Source organism: Etheostoma cragini, chromosome 18 (genome assembly GCF_013103735.1).
Source record: "Etheostoma cragini isolate CJK2018 chromosome 18, CSU_Ecrag_1.0, whole genome shotgun sequence".
Taxonomy (NCBI): Eukaryota; Metazoa; Chordata; class Actinopteri; order Perciformes; family Percidae; genus Etheostoma; species Etheostoma cragini.
The window spans coordinates 20777798-20797974 of record NC_048424.1 but is presented as its reverse complement, the minus strand read 5'-3'; the positions used below and the strand labels follow the sequence as shown (position 1 = coordinate 20797974).

Here is a 20177-nt window from a genome sequence, read left to right as displayed (position 1 = left end):
CTTTTTTAACACACTATACCATTACTTTTTTAACATACTATACTATGACCTTTTTAACATATTATACTATGACTTTTTGAAAAACACTATACCATGTCTTTTTTTAACACACTATACCATTACTTTTTTAACATACTATACTATGACTTTTTTTGACATACTATACTATGACTTTTTTAACACACTATACAGTGACCATTTTTAAAATACTATACCATGTCTTTTTTAACATACTATACTATGACTTTTCTAACATACTATACTATGACTGTTTTATCACTTTTTTAACACCCTATACCATTACTTTTTTAACATACTATACTTTGACTTTTTTTGACATACTATACTATGACTTTTGTTTAACATACTATACTATGACTTTTTTTCTAAATACAATACAGACTTTTTCTAACATACTATACTATGACGGTTTTATCACTTTTTTAACATACTATACCATGACTTTTTTAACATACTATACCATGACTTTTTTAACATACTATACCATGACTTTTTTAACATACTATACCATGACTTTTTTAACATACTATACCATGACTTTTTTAACATACTATACTATGACTTTTTTTTGACATACTATACTATGACTTTTTTTTAACATACTATACTATGACTTTTTTAACACACTATACAGTGACCATTTTTTAAATACTATACCTTGTCTTTTTTAACATACTATACTACAACCTTTTTATCACTTTTTTAACACACTATACTATTACTTTTTTTAACATACTATACTATGACTTTTTTTTAACATACTATACTATGACTTTTTTGACATACTATACTATGACTTTTTTTAACATACTATACTATGACTTTTTTTTAACATACTATACTACGACTTTTTATCTCTTTTTTAACACACTATACCATTACTTTTTTAACATACTATACTATGACCTTTTTAACATACTATACTATGACTTTTTTATAACACACTATACAGTGACCATTTTTAAAATACTATACGATGTCTTTTTTAACATACTATACTATGACTTTTTTAACATACTATACCATGACTTTTGTTTAACATACTATACTATGACTTTTTTTGTTAAATACAATACAGACTTTTTCTAACATACTATACTATGACTGTTTTATCACTTTTTTAGCATACTATACTATGACTTTTGTTTAACATACTATACCATGACTTTTTTAACACACTATACTATGACTTTTTTAACATACTATACTATGACTTTTTTTAAAACACTATACCATGACTTTTTTTTAACATACAATAAAGACTTCTTCCAACATACTATACTATGACTGTTTTATCACTTTTTTAACACACTATACTATTACTTTTTTAACATACTATATTATGACCTTTTTAACATACTATACTATGACTTTTTTAACACACTATACAGTGACCATTTTTAAAATACTATACCATGTCTTTTTTTAACATACTATACTATGATTTTTTTAACATACAATACAGACTTCTTCCAACATACTATACTATGACTGTTTCATCACTTTTTTAACACACTATACCATTACTTTTTTAACATACTATACTAGACCTTGTTAACATACTATACTATGACTTTTTTAACATACTATACTATAACTTTTTTAACAGACTATACCGTGACCATTTTTAAAATACTATACCATGTCTTTTTTAACATACCATACTATTACTTTTTTTAACATACTATACCATGACTTTTTTTTAACATACTATACCATGACTTTTTTAACATACTATACTATGACTTTTTTTAACATTCTATTCTAAAAACGTTTTTAACATACTATACTATGACTTTTTTTTGACATACTATACTATGACTTTTTTAACACACTATACAGTGACCATTTTTAAAATACTATACCATGTCTTTTTTAACATACTATACTATGACTTTTTTAACATACTATACCATGACATTTGTTTAACATACTATACTATGACTTTTTTTGTTAAATACAATACAGACCTTTTCTAACATACTATACTATGACTGTTTTATCACTTTTTTAACTTACTATACTATTACTTTTTTAACATACTATACTATGACCTTTTTAACATACTATACTATCCATCCATCCATCTTCGACCGCTTATCCGGTATCGGGTCGCGGGTGCAGCAGCTCCAGCAGGGGACCCCAAACTTCCCTTTCCCGAGCCACATCAACCAGCTCCTAATGGGGGATCCCGAGGCGTACTATACTATGACTTTTTTAACACACTATACAGCTACCATTATTAAAATACTATACCATGTCTTTTTTAACATACTATACTATGACTTTGTTAACATACTATGCCATGACTTTTGTTTAACATACTATACTATGACTTTTTTTCTAAATACAATACAGACTTTTTCTAACATACTATACTATGACTGTTTTATCACTTTTTTAACATACTATACTATTACTTTTTTTAACATACTATACCATGACTTTTTTAACATACTATACTACGACATTTTTTTAACATTCTATAAAAAAAATGTTTTTAACATACTATACTATGACTTTTTTAAACATATACCAGGACTTTTTTTTAACATACTAAACCAGGACGTTTTTGACATACTATACCATTACTTTTTTAACATACTATACTATGACTTTTTTTTTTTAACATACTATACTATGACTTTTTTTTGACATACTATACTATGACTTTTTTAACACACTATACAGTGACCATTTTTTAAATACTATACCATGTCTTTTTTAACATACTATACTATGACTTTTTTATCACTTTTTTAACACACTATACCATTACTTTTTAAAAATACTATACCATGTCTTTTTTAACATACTAAACTATGACTTTTTTTAACATACTATACCATGACTTCTTTAAACATACTAAACCCGGACTTTTTTAACCTACTAGACCATGACTTTTTGAACATACTATACTATTACTTTTTTTAACCTACTATACTATGACTTTTTTTAAAACACTATACCATGACTTTTTTAACATACTATACCATGACTTTTTTAACAGACTATAGTATGACTTTTTTTAACATACTATACATACAATACAGACTTTTTCCATCATACTATACAAGGACTGTTTTATCACTTTTTTCAACATACTAAACTATGACCTTCATGATTTTCTTTGACATGTAATCCCTATTTTAACATACTGACTTGATTTTTGTGTCACTCTTTTCAACATACTATACTGTGACTATTTTTTTTATATACTATATTTTTACTTTATGACATTTTTCAACATACCCTACTATGCTTTACTTTTGATACATTTTCTTTAACATACTACACTTTTTTGCAATCTGCTATACTACGATTTTGTATCTTTTTTAAAAACACTCTACTATGACTTCTTATGTAATATATTACTATGACTTTTTCCTCTTTTTTTTTCAACATACTGTATAATAATATGAGAGAACATCATCTTAGACTATATTTTTAACTTGCTCTAACAGCAACAATTCTCACTTCCCATACAACATTTATATGTGAAATTGTAGATTTACTTGTTTTTTTCAGTGTATGTGCTCTTAAAAGCAATAGGACTTATGTGTTTGGCTCTGGGAGCCTTCAAATGAAAAGAAACACAAGCATTCCTTTATTGACAGCCATTGTTAAACATTCTCAACATTTATGGACAAAGGCACAGTCCTAGCTTTTCAAATTGCCGATATGCTCACATTTTTTAACTTTATCCACACAAATTACATACATACATATACAGTACATATAATGAAAACAATGTCAGTACTTGTCAGTGCCCATACATTGTCTAATCTGTGCTTACCACAAACTGTGATACAAGACAACCCAGTCAGTTTTCTGGGGGCTGCCGAGATAAACATGAGATTGAACTCCCCCACCATCTGAGTGTCCAACCCAGGCTTGAGAGCTACCTTTGCAACGTTGTTACATTTTTCTAGCAAGCTAATCGGAGCAGACTGGGTTTTTCAGAAGGGGGGGCTTAAAAAGACAAGCGCTAAGACATAGCATTTCAGACGGGGGGGGGGAATACCGACAACATTAAAGCATGTTAAAATGTTCTAGTAGAAAACCCCAAATCACGAGTATGAACCTGAAAATGATGTTGTCGGTCTGCATTTCTTACACCATTCCCCCACACTCATACTGATATTTCTTAAGATGTGCAGTCAGACTTTGCATTTACATTGTTTGAAGATTAAATATAAGGTGAGAGATGTAACAAGACTAAAACATAGTTTATGTTGTTTACCAGTTTTCACTTTAATTATTGCTGTAAACACAAATCAAATGCACATCTTCAAACTTCATTTCAAATTATTTATTGGTGGTGAATTCTTTTAATTTTTTCATTCACATTTGAACGTTTGTTAATGATCTTTTAAATTTGATCCTGAATTGTGAAGCACTTTGTGGTCTGTTTTAATATGAGCTCTGTATCCTTCCAACGTTTAATAATCATGCTTGAGATATTACTGCGGCGGGGGTTTATAGGTACATGTGATGGATTAGTGGCTTGGGCTTCACAAAAAGCCCCAGCCGCGCGTAATGACAGCTGGTCCGACGCTTTTGGAGAATGAGACACAATCAGTGAAATTCCACTTCTTCTTCTTTGCCGTTCGTGTTATCGACAGGTCTCATCAGTGGTGGAGCGGGCCCAAGTCTCCTACCATCCACCTGGGTGTTTGAGATTTCTAAATCAATGTATGGCGAGCAGCGGGAAGTGGAAAGGAGGCTCATGCATGTGCGCACGGTGATTGAGATTTAGAAACTAGAACTATGTGCTGCTTTGGAAATTAATGAGGAAAAAAAGGAATTTGAGTATTCATTGTTTTAGTTGTGAATACAGTGGATTCCACTTGGCACTCCATGTCTTGTTGCTACACATTATGAGTTGAAGAGTGTCACCCTGAGGAGCAGCAGAAGCACCCCTTGCCTCCAGAGATGACCTGTTAATTAAACATGTCGGACTGCTCTCAGCAGCAGGGGGAGAGGGCGGAGCTTTTAGGGCCTTGGTTGTCATTGTTAGGGCGTCAGACAGGCCTCATCCTGTTGCCCGTCACCGATGAGGGATGTCTCTGTCGTGGAGGGAAACCGCGAGGACGGCTGCTCACGACCAAGTGTCTGTGCATTATTCATGCTGCTTGTAAATTGGCCAGCTGCAGTCAGTTCGAGAGAAATTTCTCTGAGTTTGAAATACACTTCCTATCCCACACAGCAGGGCTGCTGCTCACAAGCTGCAGCTTTCCAATGGCCTTGTTCCGCACAAACCACCGTTTCATTTTGTTTCCCATCTACAATTCTACAGTGGTGCTGCTTCGATGCCTGTGTTTTCCTCCTGTGCTGTATACTGTATCAGATTGAATTATACACTATGCACAGTATGCAGTGTACTACCTGATCACTCATGTATTCCCAATACATGTGCACAGTGTTTTTTTTTTCTTTGTGAATCTATGGATGTGCCAGAGGGCGTAATGCAATCGTGAGTTATTGGGACTTAGGTAACTCTTTTATATTGCTGCCAAGCCCAACTATATTTTGGAGCAGAACCCAATAAAGCCGCTGTGATTTATGAACGCCGCTTTTTCTCTGGTTTGCCATCTATTCTTTGTTGTGTTTATTTTTTTATTTCTCCAAAGCAATCTTGAGAATGGCACATCTGTAAAGTGATAAGGAGAATGGTGATGATGATTGTATGAAAGCGGGGAGAAAAGAAAAGCCATTATACAGAATGGAAATTCCTGCCGTATGTGAGAATGACATTAAACAATAGCTCTCGGTTTTCTTTAACAAAAATCTCTCCCCTTCTTCCCTCTCTCTCCTTCTCTTCCTCCCACATCTTTAGACAACAAATACGCCCCAGCAGTGAGTCTAAACGGTTTTATATTCATCCTGGGAGGGGCCTACGCTCGAGCCACCACTATCTATGACCCAGACAAAGGCAACATCAAGGCTGGTCCCAACATGAATCACTCTCGGCAGTTCTGCAGGTAAGAGATTATTAATGTAGCGGTGCCACATGTAAGTTAAATCCCCAGCGTGGAATTGTTTTTCAAAAGCTGAAATTGCAGGTCTGTTTTGTGGGAGGCATCAAAAACACGCTTGACATTATTACACAGCCTCAAGAAATTTGCACACCTTTAGTGTTGTTGTTGTTGTAAAGTGTCAGTCCTTGCGTCAGAACGGTAGACGCTGCACAGCGGAAATATTTGCATTCAGGCCAGTTTGTTAAACCCGACGTTGTGGGCTGACTTTAGGTTGTAAAAATTCTCCCTTGGTTGAAAAAAATAGCGCTCTAATTCATAGGCTTGAGTCATAAAATTGCTTGATCAGTAACGCCGCCGTCTGTCACGCTGACAGAAACGAGACACATCCGTTGGAATATTAGAGACTCAGCTTGATTTAATCAACTTGCTTTCACAGCACTGAATCACTCCATTTCATCCTGATTTGAGACTCAGATGATTTATAATTTATTTGCACATGCGAATATGTTTGGGAAACGGGAAAACAGAAGTCCACTTGTGGATACATACCAGTTGATAACAGGAAATAAATGAAAAGTAACAGCAGGATCACCTCCTAATAGCCCAGTCAGCTCGAGCCACTGACGTGTGCAGTTTGCTGGATAATGAACCCACTGTTGTCCCACGCCCGAGCCCCTGTTTTTTTTTTTTTTTTTGCAGAAGCTGAGAATAAAAGAAGCATGCACAAAGTACATTTGGAGAAGCAATTACAGGCGGTGATCTTATGTGCAGAATGAATAACATAAATCATGTTGTCAGAGTTATTGATAAGCTGCACCAGCACACGCCAGGCAGCTGTTCTGCTACATTTAACCAAGTCTGACACGAGAGGAGGAGGAAGGAGGGAGCAGCAACAAACACACAGATACTCAGACACAGCGCTATCTACAGTGAACGCTCCTGCACAGAAGATGAAGTCTAGCAGGTCATGGTGCAGACGGGCTGACCGTCTCAACCTCGCCGTGTCCGGCCCTCTGCCTCCACTCTATCAGGAAGAGCAGGCTCCACTTTCAGATCAGCTGTGCTTTCTCTCTAAGTAGATTTGAGCTTTATGTAATAATCTGTTTCCTTCCCAACAGTGTTGTGAATTTGTGCAATAGGACTGCATGTTGTTTGCTGTGTGTGTGTTTGAGCGGGCACCTTATGTAAATGCCGATCGTTCGAAACCCCAATAGGAGTACAAAGCCCTGATCAGCTTAGAGCCCAAGTTTTAATCCTCTCCGCACACAAACTGCTGTTTCTGTTTCTCATATCAAATGAGCACATTTGTAGAGATATTTGCTTTTTCATTAAGTTTCTCTCTCTCGCCCTTAAGAGGGAATATAATGTGTGTGGTCCCCCCCCCCACCTTACAAAGCAGGCTCGTTGGGAATGTCGAGAGAATGTGCGCATGATGTCAATCTCAGGCGCGATAATCGGCTTTGTTTATCTGATCACAATATTCTATCTCTCTGTCCGTTTGTCTGATCAATGGGAATAAAATGACAAAATACAGTAATGCTGACCATGAAAAGTATCAGAAACTAAACCTTAAAGGAATATTTTTGGGAAATATACATGACACGAGAGAAATTAAACTCACACTCATGCCTGTACAGTAAATACAAGTTAGCTTAGCTAAGCACAAAGACTGTAAACAGGGGAAAACTGCTAACCTGGCTTCTTTAAATGTTAAAATCCACCTGAGCTTATGCTCACCCAGCCAGTCAGCCTAGCCAATTTCCCAGGTTAGTTTTTGTGCTAAGCTAACTGGCTACTGGCTGTAGCTTCATGTGTTACGAACAGATATGATGGTGCGAATGATCTTCTCTTCTAACTCTCCGCATGAAATCAGATATGACCCAAAATGTCAATCTGTTCTCTTTAAGGATTCTACTCTTTAAAAAGAAAGACCTCTAACCAGCGCATAATTGTGTGTGTGCCTGTGCAGCGCCGTCATCCTGGACGGGAAGATTTACGCTACAGGTGGCATCGTGAGCAGCGAGGGTCCAGCACTCGGCAACATGGAGACCTTCGACCCATGCAGCAACACTTGGACGCTCCTGCAGTCACTGCCCTGCCCGCTCTTCAGACACGGCTGTGTGGTCATCAAGAAGTACATCCAGAGCGGCTGAGGGCGCCCGGGACCCCGTCACACTGGGTCGACGGCCAACACCAGCCGAGCGCCGGTTGTGGGACGATGTGCGACGGCAGCTCAGGGCCGGTTGGTGAACAACCTCTGGACTTGACGCCAGCATCCATCCACTCTTTCTTTTCCCAGCACCGCCCCCAGAAAAGCCCTGTGCAGAATGTACTCATGTTACTACTCAGCCATGTCATGGTGACGGGGCCTAACCCCCAGTACTTAATGTGTCATGGTAGTAGTTCATTCTCTCATCCAACAGGCACAGGGACCCTCTTAGTAAATGGCAAAGTCCGTGGTTTCAGTTTGGTCTTTTCCAGATCTCTAAACTCACCACCTCCCTGTTTCTTTACTCTCCCCAGACCGCCTTTGCAGGTCCAGCTTTTTATGTTTAACAGGTGTCGGTTTTCCGGTCATGCTTTAGAGAGCCGTTTCTTTGTGGTGTATGAATGTTTTTCAGTAGTGGCATCTACAGGACAGGAGAACAGGAGGAAAGGAATCCACTGACTGTTTTCCTCTTTATCAGTGCATGGAACGAATTTCTTCTCTCTCCGCTGTGTCAGGAAGAGGAATTCCTCCCGTGAGATGGATTTATGAGGTAATCTTTAAAACAGATTTTAAACTCTGTGTTACCCGGTCCTTCTAATGACTTGTTAAACATAGTAAAACCCATAAGATCTGGGTCAGGCAGGGTTTGAAAGGAGAAAATCTTCATTTTACTTTTTCTATGTTCTTGTTTAATTCCAGTCTGGCCTGTTCACAAAGAGAGAGGGAATTTCTCCTTTCACTGATCTCCGATCAGATGTTAAAGTTGGGACAGTTCCTCCGGAAAAAAGCACAATAATCACATGTGACCGTTATTTGTTAATCCATGTTTTTATGCCTATCAGTTTACACCCCCACCTTTTTGTTTTATACAAGCTGTTTCATTGCAACCCACAAATGATTTTGGGTTGGTATTCTGTACATACAGGAAGGAAATATGTATATTTTAAAACCTGAAGGCAATTCTGTATAAATGTTTTTAGAAAAGAAAAAAAAAAAAGATAGGTTTGGATTCAAAATGGTATGTCTGTAAATCTGTACCCAAAAAGGAGAAATTAACAATTGTTATTGAAACCTAATACATATACCAGAACATTAACACACTGTCAGTCTTTTTTTTTTATACTGTATTAATGAATCAAGGGGAAATGGGGAGTATGTATTATTTGCACCAATGTAGGTAAAAAAAAAAACTTTGCTAGAAACCCCCTAACCTTAAAGTAGTAAATGTACATTTAGGCATATAAAAAATAATGCACTAAGAAAAATCAACACTTGAACTATACAGTTTGCACCTTTTTTTATTCAAGTATATCACAGCAGTTTATTTGAGAAATACAGTAAAGGTTTCATTTCAAATATAACTTACACTAAAGTAACAATTGCGAACAGGTGTGTTAAATACACAAACAGAATTGACAAAGCTATGGAAACTTGACTAAATTAAGTGAAAGAAATGGGGAAGAACAAAGTAATTCAGAATAGAACAAACCCTTTCCCTCTGCATACTGGACCAAGTAGTCTCAACTACCAGACAAAAATTGGTTGTTAGTCCAAACTGGCTACAATTTATAAGAAAGGAAGATCACAATGTATGACATTTAACTACCCATATTTTACTCTCATGTGTTCCTAAATTCATAAAAAATAACTCTTTTGGCAGAAAGTGGAGACAAAGTGAACAACATCTGGTCCTGTTTCTCTTTCGGGGATGTACTAGACACTTTCTAAAGATCGTCTCTTCCAGTATGCCACAAACTGTAACCGCTTTAACACAGAAAACACCAGAACAATGAAATAAATAGAAAAGGTTGAAAGGGCATGTTGTCGCGTGTTGAACCTGAGACCTGTAAACCCTTTATTCCCCCGTACACGCCAAAAAATAAAACTGCTACACAAACGCTACGCAGTTCAGCAAAATTGTTAAAACAGACGTGCAATGCTTCCCGATTTGTTAAATTTCAAAACGTACAAAAAGACAATTGGCTGAAAATTAAGTGTAAAACATGTTTCATAATAAATAATCTGAACCATGAGATGAAAATCTGACAAAACGAACAAAACATTAAATTTAAAATAAAGGCGATGGTTGTGTAAATAGGCAGAGAATGCTCGCCGTGGGTGATAACACGAAAGAGGAGAACTAGGTACTGTAGAAATTAAGAACCTGAAACATAAGCATTAAATATACAATCCATGAAAATGTATGCAATCATCATCTGGCTCAAACGCAAACAAACAGAACAACTTGGATTACTGTGGCAGCTGTGGTTTCACTGATCTGGTACCTTTGATGGTACTGTAGATGTTGCAACAGTATTTCGGGGGAGAAAAAAAAAAGTTTTTCGCATTAAAATAAATTAAGCTGAGGTAGCGTTGGTTTTTCTCTCTGCAGTTGTCCAAATGCTAACCTGTTGTTGCCAGTTTGCATATGGTCTTTGCTTTTATCACCTAGGGTCTGAGAAAAGGCAGGTGAGCTGGGGTCAGAGTTGCACCAAGAGGATTGAGGACTGGACAAGAGGGGACCTTCTCCAGGACTAACTAGCTCAAAATATGGCATCTCCAAAACCATAACAATGCCATGAAAACGTTCTAAAGCTTCAGGAAACACCTTTACTGCAGTCAGAAAACTATTTACTGTGATGGCCTCAGATGAGAATCCAGCTTCTCTCGTCTTGTGTTGAGACAAAACAGATGAAATAAATTCCATAAAGTCGATACACTCATTTAAAGAGAAAAAAATAAATAAGATTTCATGTAATGCTTTACACACCTTAGTGATGGGCACTGCCTAGAATGGCCTTGTTCATTATGGATTCACAACCCATGCAAAATCAACTCAAGCAAAGCATTTGTATTAAAAAAAACATGTAAAAAATCATTAGCAAATTCATTACAACCTCTGTTGTAATGACTGTCTACTAGAACATGTTCATAGATGAAACTGAATTTCTGTGAACAGGCACCGTCATGTCAGCACCTTTTATTAAGGAGTGGGATAACACTTGGCACGGTAAATCCTTTGACTCACATGATAATGTTTTTGTTTTGCATATGGAAAACTGAAAAGCTGGTGTTGTCAACCTCTCCATCTGTCAGCTCAGGTGGAGACTGACCTCCCCAGCAGGTCTGGGTTTTAACAGGGCATCAATAAATTTCAAAATCAGAACATTTTCACAGATGGTAAGTATTATCTGTATGTAACACCTTTTTATCTTCAAATTTTGAACGTAATTTTTTTTGGATCATGTTGGAGATAACCTAGGTATATCTGGTAAAATGAAATTTATATATATATATTTTGCTTTAAGGTAACTGACCTCAGTGGTTAGGGCCCACCCCAACTTGGAGCCTGTTCATTGTCACAAGTAGTAAAGAAAAGAATCCTGCTGAACATATCAGCGTTTCATTTGAGGTTTGAAATAAGGCACACACTAGGCAGTGCAAACTCTACACGCATTTAAATTTGTACTGCTTCCAGGGCGTCTGCAGGAAAATCAACGGGCGGGCACAGCTTGAGAGGGAGGGAAAACATTCAGACTGAATGTAGTAAAGGGGGGGGGTAGCTACCACAAACGATTTAGGACTTGACAATCTGCTAAGACTGCACGCCAGAGGTGGTCTAGGAGCCTAGTGGTTGTACAACTGAGCTACAGTCGCGCTCCGCTTGTTCACCAGTAACTGACACAAACGCTGAGGGGGGCTAACAGCTCTCCCCCCCCCCCGCTGGCCGCTGTAATAAAGAGGACATCACGGGCTCTAGTCCTGCTGTGCTAACCTCATCAAATTTGAGTTCACAAAACTTCCTTGTAAACCATTGTTCTGGGTGAGGATCCTTGACGGTGGCTCAGATATTTAATTAAAAAAGCATGGAGCTAAAATGGCTGAGCCGCGTAACAGCGTGGTGACAACTGGCCTATGACGAAGCATTCAAACGCGAGGGAAAGATGGGCTCAGCAACGGGGTTCAGTGATTCAGAACATTATCTGTCCTCATCGCCTAGCGCCACTCTGCATTCACACTTCTGCTGGTAAGAATCGGTGTGCGTTTGTAGAAATACATGCATAACCAAGTGTCAAGGTGTGTGTGTGTGTATGCACGGCCGGCTCCGGAGAGAAGGGGCCAGGTTGCGATATGACATCACCCGATCTGTTGGGTTTTGCTAGTCATCCAAGTTAAGAAATAATCCCAAGAGCAGCGTGGATAAAAGTTAGGATAGCACCCGAGTAGCACCAGGGTTGCTCGTCACCGTTAGAGTGTGTGTAACTGAGTGTAACTGACACACCTCCAGGAGTTTGGTTGTGTAGAATAAGGTCTGGATCTGGCCAGGTTCCTGAGACGATAGCACCATTGAATGTCTCTGTCCTCAACGTCGTCCTCGTTGTGTCCCCTCCCAGCAAGAAAAGGGGGCTGGATTTTCATGTGTGTGTGTTTTGTGTTGAGGGCTGGACTCAGAAGCTCCTTCCCTCTCGCTCCCTCAGTTTGTGTGTCTTTGTGGTCCCAGGCTGTGCAGGAGCTACCTGATTAGGTATTCTCACAGGAATGTATCGAAATGCTGGATTCTCTCCTCCATCTCCTGCAACCGCAAACAGAGACAGACACACACAAACACATAGGGTTTAGTCTCCACAAACACTGCAAACTCAAGATGTGTGTATAAAGCATCTGTGCACCAGGGTTTCAATATTACTTGGAAATTTCCCACAGCAAACAACAGCTTTCACCATGATAAATGATGTAAAATAAGGCAAAGCTGTGCTGGAATGAGACAGGCGATTTTTCTCAGCATGAAAACAGCGGCATTTGACACTGACTAAATCTGAACAGAGCCGGAGGAAGAGAGATGGATGTTAGCCTGCAATAGACCATGATTAATGCCTTGAAGATGTTACACTGTGTGTGTTCTCTCATCTGAATGGCTGAGTCAGTACGACAGACGCCGCTACCAGATACCAATTTCAACATCTAGAACAAAAGTTAAAAGCAAATATCAACTTTACAGTAGAAAAGCAATTCCACTCTCCTGAAGAGAACTTTTTCTCCTCGACTGAAAACGTGTTCATCTCCTGCCAACTCGGCCATATTATATCAACTATTACCAGGCAGTATCTGCTTTTTAGTTAAGAAGTAATCAAATACTAAGTACTGTAATATCTAGAATGTAAATCGCTGGAAGCTCTTTGTGACGCCTTCTAAAATCAAAGAAGGGGATCTCTCTTAGAGGGGGGGGGGATGTAAAGGTCCTTTAGGCTAAAATAATTTGTCAATAATTGATTATTTGATTCCGTCGTTTTAAAATAAAAAATGTTAAAAATTCACTGATTCATCTTCTTTAATGTGAGTATTCGCTGGTTTTCTTGGTCTTGACTATAAGAATGTTTCGCGCATCTTTGGGTTTTGGGAAATTAAAATTAGTTATAATTTTAGAGAGCAAAAAGTTAAATTGAGAAAATAACTGAGCAGCCGTAATGAACACCAGGTTATGTGGGCCTTTACATTGAAGCACAAGCTAACTTCTGATCATCAAAGTCCCGTGCTAATTGGAACTAAAGGTGCATTGTGGCCAGCTGTTCATTAGACATTCTGTATCACATGAAAACTATACCCAACATGCCTTGCAATTTATCCTGGATGGATTTTAAAAAGCTCACAGGACTGATGCTATTCAGCATGTGATATTACCGTCTCTCCCAACTCCATCATTCCCTTCTTTATCACATCTATCAACACCAGGCAACACGTTGTAAAACTCAGTTTGAGACGTGAAGTTGACGCGACTACAAAGAAAAAAATAGAATGAAATGTCACTAATTTGGAAAATCGCCTGAAAAGTTCAACTTCTCGGGTACAGCTCACGCGTCTATGCTTTTAACGCCCGTCTGTTGCAGCGGCTCACTGAACACCCCCACGCCAATGTGCAAATAAGCTCCTCGTTGCCTTGACACCTTGCACCTGTGTGATCTCGAGTTTATCTGCCTTAAGGCCTATCACCTTGTCACCGGCACAGCAGACGATCCGACAAGACTCCGCAGCACCTTCCCTCTGTCTCGCTCTCCAGTATGAGTGGAAGTCGACCAGCATAGACAGGTTTAATTCCTGTGTCACTCAATAGGTACGACATGGCAGAATTGGAGATTCACGAGTCTAATTTCCCAATGGGGCCATCACTACCATGCATTAAAAGAAAAATCCAGCCTCACATGCGCTGCACTGTTTTCAACATATCATCAATCTGTGACAAATTACTTTGGTGTACCCGCTTTCTTTGACCCGCCTCTTATTTACTTCCCCCTCAGTTACTGATTACCTCTATTTTCCAGATATTTTCTAAAACCCCTGGGAGAACAGGGCTCTCTGCGTTGTGTGTGTCTAAGTTAGTAGAGCAAAAAACAGAGTCACGATATAATCTTGTGTACTGTATCGTGGCTGGACAGATTCAGAGATGAATGCGTGGGCTTCATTGCATTCTCCTCTACCGAGGCTACTGCCAACTTACAAACGGATTTCTCGGCCGCATGATTTTACAACATTGGTACTAAATGTCGAGAGCAGGCCCTGGGAGGAGCCCTCATTAAAGCCAGATGTTTGAAAGAGTACACTTGCTCCAAACAGTCACGTTTCGGCGTCAACATTTTACCGCTTTCCCGCAGGAATGACAAGGCATTCAAATAACTAAAATGGACCCACAACTCCAACAGTTTTCACAATTGACAGATAAACAAGCCAAATAATGTTTTTAAAATGTCCTTTAGGCCACAATCTTCAGCAATTAATACACAAATAAGCATAGACCTATAACCCTAATGATGTTCTGCTAACTCGACCAGTGTTATACAGCTCTAGCACCGCACACATTCAGGTTAAAGGTCAAAGGCTCTTACAAAGTCCTAAATTGCTCTCTGAGGCACTGGCAAATTGTAATACTAGGTCTGCGTGATTGCCGGTTTGTAGATATGAACACAGTTGACGTGTTTACTGTGTACAGGGCAGAGATGGTCCCTCTGGCTTTAACTAGAAAGCAAGGCATAGTCCACTCCATCTGCTGAAAGGTCAGCTTTTCCGGAAGACTGAGACTAGTCGTACCCAGAGGACGGGGGAGAGTAAAGGAGACAAATGTATAGACACGCTCCATTTCACTCGCCTCTACAACGTAGACACAAACACCATGCGCTGCAACATTAAGTGGGAATGGCTTCAGCCTCCATACTGAGTATCAACCTGGCATACGAGTGTGTATGTGCGCATGTTTTTGCATTCCCTAGGGAGGAACAAGGAGATGACCTGCTGGGGAGTCGAGATGTGTGTTGGAAACGCAGGCAAACAAAACACGCGCCACAAGAGCTGACATTTCTGCTCTGGAAACACCAATTTAGGCTGGCAGCGTGAGATGAACCCAGACACGCGCCCTCCCCTCAACCGCCAGCCGGCCTGTCAACAGGCGGCACCACCTGGCTGACTGCTCTCGCACCCCCCCCCCCTCCCTGACATCCTGACAGCCAGTTCTGGCTACCAGCACCAGGACACTGCCATTCCTGGCCCACTGTCTGCACTGACATCCTACAGCAGCAGCAGATGACCAGATGGGATTCTGGCAGAATACACAGCAGCTTTTTCTCTATGCAACATTGTCAAGAGAAATGTTCAGAGTCTTTTTGTTGACCTTTACTCACAAGACATGTTTGTTGCATTTTCTATATTGGTTGGAGACTAGGAATGAATGGAAAAAAACAACACTTAGAATGGTTTTACATTTTATGACTCTTCAATATTCGCTACAGTAGTAAGAAACTTTTTGGAAGACCAATTAAATAAATGAAAAGAAGGGAACATTACCTCCTTGTGTCATATTTAATTGTATCAGAAAGAAAAAAATTAGAATACTTATTCAGGTTGTTGAACACAGAATACCATTTGAAAGAGTAATTATTCCCTGAAGTCTGAATTAATTTGGCTTTATTGTGTGGAATATACGTAAGGTTCTGGACTCACTTTTCTCTGCAGGTCTAACACGCACCTGCTGAACCCAGTCTTTTACATGTGTCTCACAGTCCCCACTGTCCTCATTAGATCTGGAGTAAAAAGAATACTAATACAACATAAATCATTTAATTCAAACCTTATTGATTTATTCCATTATACTACTCCGCTCCTCGTTCATTGTAGTATTTATTAGAGTATTCATGTAGAGTATTTATCCTCCAAAAGCTGCACCTAGCTGTGGTTTGCGTCACGATGCCCATCACAGACGCTGTTCCCCGTTTCAGCCTGTCTCGGTGTGTGTCTATATCGAAGATCCCTAACGCACGGAAGACTTCTTTTCAGACATCATTTTCCCCCTTATTCACTTTTTCCATCACGCCTGGAATGTTATTACTTCAATAAATGTTACCAGTTGTTTAGAACCTCACTGTCAAAAGCGGCAACCTGTGATTTGGCATCATGAAGCTAGTTTCTTGGACTTTGCGCTGCAGATTTGACACCATGCAAGCAGAATACTGCCTGCATGGTGTCATATCTGCAGTGCAAAGTAAAAAGTGACGCCGGAAAACACACAATTTTTTCTTTGCTTCAAAAACACCTTACACAACGACTTATGTCATCTATTCTACTGCACACAAAAGATGTCCCTTGTTAGACAGCCGCAAGAAAGGGTCTCACAGTCCCTACAACTAAATTTGCCATGTTAACATATTCTCTAAGATGCTTAAACCTCCATGCTGGCTAGTTGGGAACAAGATGTTGTGGGGGGGATGTAGTAGTAAAAAGATGAGAAGTTTGGAAACAGGTAGCAATGTCTCAAATAGGGCTGTAATTAATTGAGTTTTCCCACTGCATGGTACCTACTCGACTCTACGCGCCTTCCAAAAGCATACGAAAAAAAGTCCTCGCTAACAGGTACTTTTTGGAGTACTACCTCAGTCGAGGTTCCAAGCAAGGTGAGGCATTGCCAAAAGGTGACGTGAAAACCTGCAGACTGCTGATTGGTTGAGGAAAACCGTCACTGTTCACTGCGTCATCATTGCTAGCGACGGACGGGGGTGTCGTGAACTGTGTTGAAATTATTTAATTTTATTGATGCCTCCAGCTTCGGTTTAAACAAATTTGGGTTCTGGTTGCGGCAACAGCCACATACTAAGACTCAAAAGCCACACACCTTTGACATTCTGTGTGTGTGTGTGTGTGTGTGTGGCATTAGGTCACAGCAGTTTCCTGCTATGAAAACAGCCACGTTTTCTCCATATCTCCAAAACGCCATATCTATCTTTTCAATATTTTTTTGATGAATCAAGGAATTGTTAAGACAGAATGTGTGTTAACTTCTGACCTCGAGTAGCTGGGTCTTTTCGTACTCTCGGCGGTGCTGGTAGATACACTGGCTGAGGAGCGAGTACAGTCTCTCCAGCTGCTCCACACTGTAGCCCTCACTCTTCTCCACCACCACATCCAGGAGAGCCTGAGGGGGGAGGGAAAGAACAAACACATTACAGATTAAGTATTAAAGACCTTTATACTTATACATCTTACACATTTCTAATCCATAAACGTGTGTATGGAGGAACAATAATGAAACCGATACAGCGCATACAGTGCTGACTACCTGGTCACACAAGCTAAGCACTGATGTTGGTGCATGGAGATAAAGCATTTGGAGGTCAGCTCTATTCAAAAGCAATTAAGATGAGACTGACTGCTAATTAAGGCTAATCATAATTAAAAACAAGTTTACATTTCACCGCTACTTTAATTAAAACATTCTGGACAGTTAAAGGCCTTTCTAATTGACCAGTTTCTCCCATTTTACTCAAGTCTGAGTGTGTGTATATAGAGTATGTGTGTCTATTTAAACGCAGGGCTTATCAGAATGCATGCACTGAGACAGCAAAAGACACAATAATTAAAGTTGCCATCACTGACACAGGGCAAACAGAAATGAAATGGCGCGCTTGTGCGTACGTGTGAGAGACACTGACCATGTGTTAAACACATAAAACTGAGGCAATGTCAAGATTAATAAGACGGGGCTGTTTGTCAAAGCCTCTCATCAACCGAACGTCTGAGAGATAATTACAGTGGGCAAAAAGAAATATTACAGAGGCAAAAAGGTTAGCATTGTGTTAATCACTGGGCTCCGGCCGTTTCAATGACAGAACAGTTGTCTTGATTAAAGTAACTGACTGCGGCTTCACGTCAACAAACACTTCAGTAGAAACTTAATCCCAAGACGCGCCTAACTCATAATCACTCATTTGACTTTGAGAGCAACACTTTACTTTGTCAGTGCACTTTCAGCCCAAACACTTCTGATGGAGTTACAGAGAAGTGGATTTGGATCCAGCATGACTGTTCAGCCGTTTCCCCAAAGCTCTCAACTGAAATACAATGAACCTTCAACATAATTCTTTAAACTGTAGAAAGCAGAAACTTGATCCATTAACGTCCACACTGCCACGTCAAGGTGTTCAATGGATTAGCTTCATGCGTGGTTTTAGGCAGCACCGACGATGGGGCCCGGAAAGTCTCCCGAGGACAACCATCAGGCCAAACTGTGGCTGCTGTTGCATAACTATTCTTTCATCTCCCCCCCAACACAATGCTGACAGTAGAAATAATTGGCGACATGGGAGATTGTTAGTGCTTGTCAGAGGCCTGCTTTGTTGAGTGTTAGATTTTTATTTGCATCAACAGAAACCTATTACAACCCTGTAAAAGATCCTTCTGCTGCACACTGAGCACAACAGTAGTATGAGTGAGAAATGACACCTGTTACAGGGTTTGACACTTTGCTATTTAACTCTTAAGGTGATAAAAACTTTTCTCATCCATTGTTTTTTTTAAACGTTTGTTTATGATGCCAATATCTGCATAACCGTTTAAAGAATAGTAGATTTTCAATAGCTTAAGTTTGAACACAGTAATTAAGAAGAAAACTTTTCAAATCGCTCTTGCGTTGCATCATTTTCCATCCTTTTCTAATTTGACTTCCAGTAGGTGCTTATCACACCAAACTCAATAGCCTGGAAACATGACTTGTAATTGAGTAGATAATACTTTTCAAATATTCACAGTTCCACAACTTAATCTGGCAGTGGAGGAGGATTCACCGGTAATCTGCCTTTGACATAAAATCCTCCATCTGGCAATCTAATAACTGTACGCCCCTTGACAAATAAAGTGGGCATACAGAAGCTAAGAACACTAAGAATTTCTCTAATATTCAGAATTCATCCTAAGTGATAATGATCATCACAGCTGCCTTCCAAAAGCACTGTCTGCTGCTCTAATATTGGATTCTTTTTGCCATTTTCATACAGTAACTCCGGTCTAAAAGTCAAGGAAGCTCTCAGGTTTTATCCCAGCCATGAGAGCTCATAAAAGAGGACCAAATGGAGCAAATCTTGGTGAGATGCCTATTTTAACAACACATGCATAAAAGCTTCAATTAGAATCATTACAACCCATCTCACACATGCCCAATAACGTAAAAGTCTCCGGAAGACACTTCGCCGACCTTCCTTTCATCCGACTGCCACAACATTTCTTTCTATTTTTCATTATGTTTCCCATCCCTAGCTTTAAGTGCATTTCACCAATCGCGCACCTTCTATCCTTTATAGTGCATCGCCTCACCTCCTGCCTAATTCAACGTTTTATAGAGGCTCTCCTCACGTCTTCTTCAACCAACACTTTTCAGCCTTTTCTTCCAATGTATTGGTCTTTTCTTGTTTGTGTATTTCCTTCCTCGTACCCACTCTCTTTCATCCACTCAATTTATTCACCTCTTAACTGTTAGCCAGCTGATTGCAGCAGTGTACTTCTCAGCCTCAGTCAGCTTGATCAGGACGCCTGTGACAGTTCGGGGTAAATGGTGAGAGTGTGTCTTACACAGACTCAGTGATTGAGTGAGCTCACTGCACACAAAAGGGCAGTAATCCCATGCGTTAAAGACTGCTACTGACACGGACCACTTA

At 39.3% G+C, this 20177-nt stretch overlaps 2 protein-coding genes across 5 annotated transcripts in view; one reads left to right on the top strand and one right to left on the bottom strand.

Moving 5' to 3' along the window:
* The window catches only part of LOC117961885 (kelch-like protein 29), a 216517-nt gene extending 207213 nt beyond the window's left edge, over window positions 1-9304 (top strand). For all 4 annotated transcript variants that reach the window (XM_034900866.1, XM_034900869.1, XM_034900865.1 and 1 more), the window contains 2 exons: window positions 5861-6005; window positions 7972-9304. In XM_034900866.1, the coding sequence (XP_034756757.1) occupies window positions 5861-6005; window positions 7972-8155 (329 nt within the window). In that variant the 3' untranslated portion in view covers window positions 8156-9304. The remainder of the gene's footprint in view (window positions 1-5860; window positions 6006-7971) is intronic.
* Window positions 9305-9491: 187 nt separating this feature from the next.
* The window catches only part of atad2b (ATPase family AAA domain containing 2B), a 64088-nt gene continuing 53402 nt past the window's right edge, over window positions 9492-20177 (bottom strand). The window contains exons 27-28 of the mRNA XM_034900864.1: window positions 17534-17662; window positions 9492-12784 (exon numbers count right to left, since the gene is read on the bottom strand). Of these exons, the coding sequence (XP_034756755.1) occupies window positions 12743-12784; window positions 17534-17662 (171 nt within the window). The 3' untranslated portion in view covers window positions 9492-12742. The remainder of the gene's footprint in view (window positions 12785-17533; window positions 17663-20177) is intronic.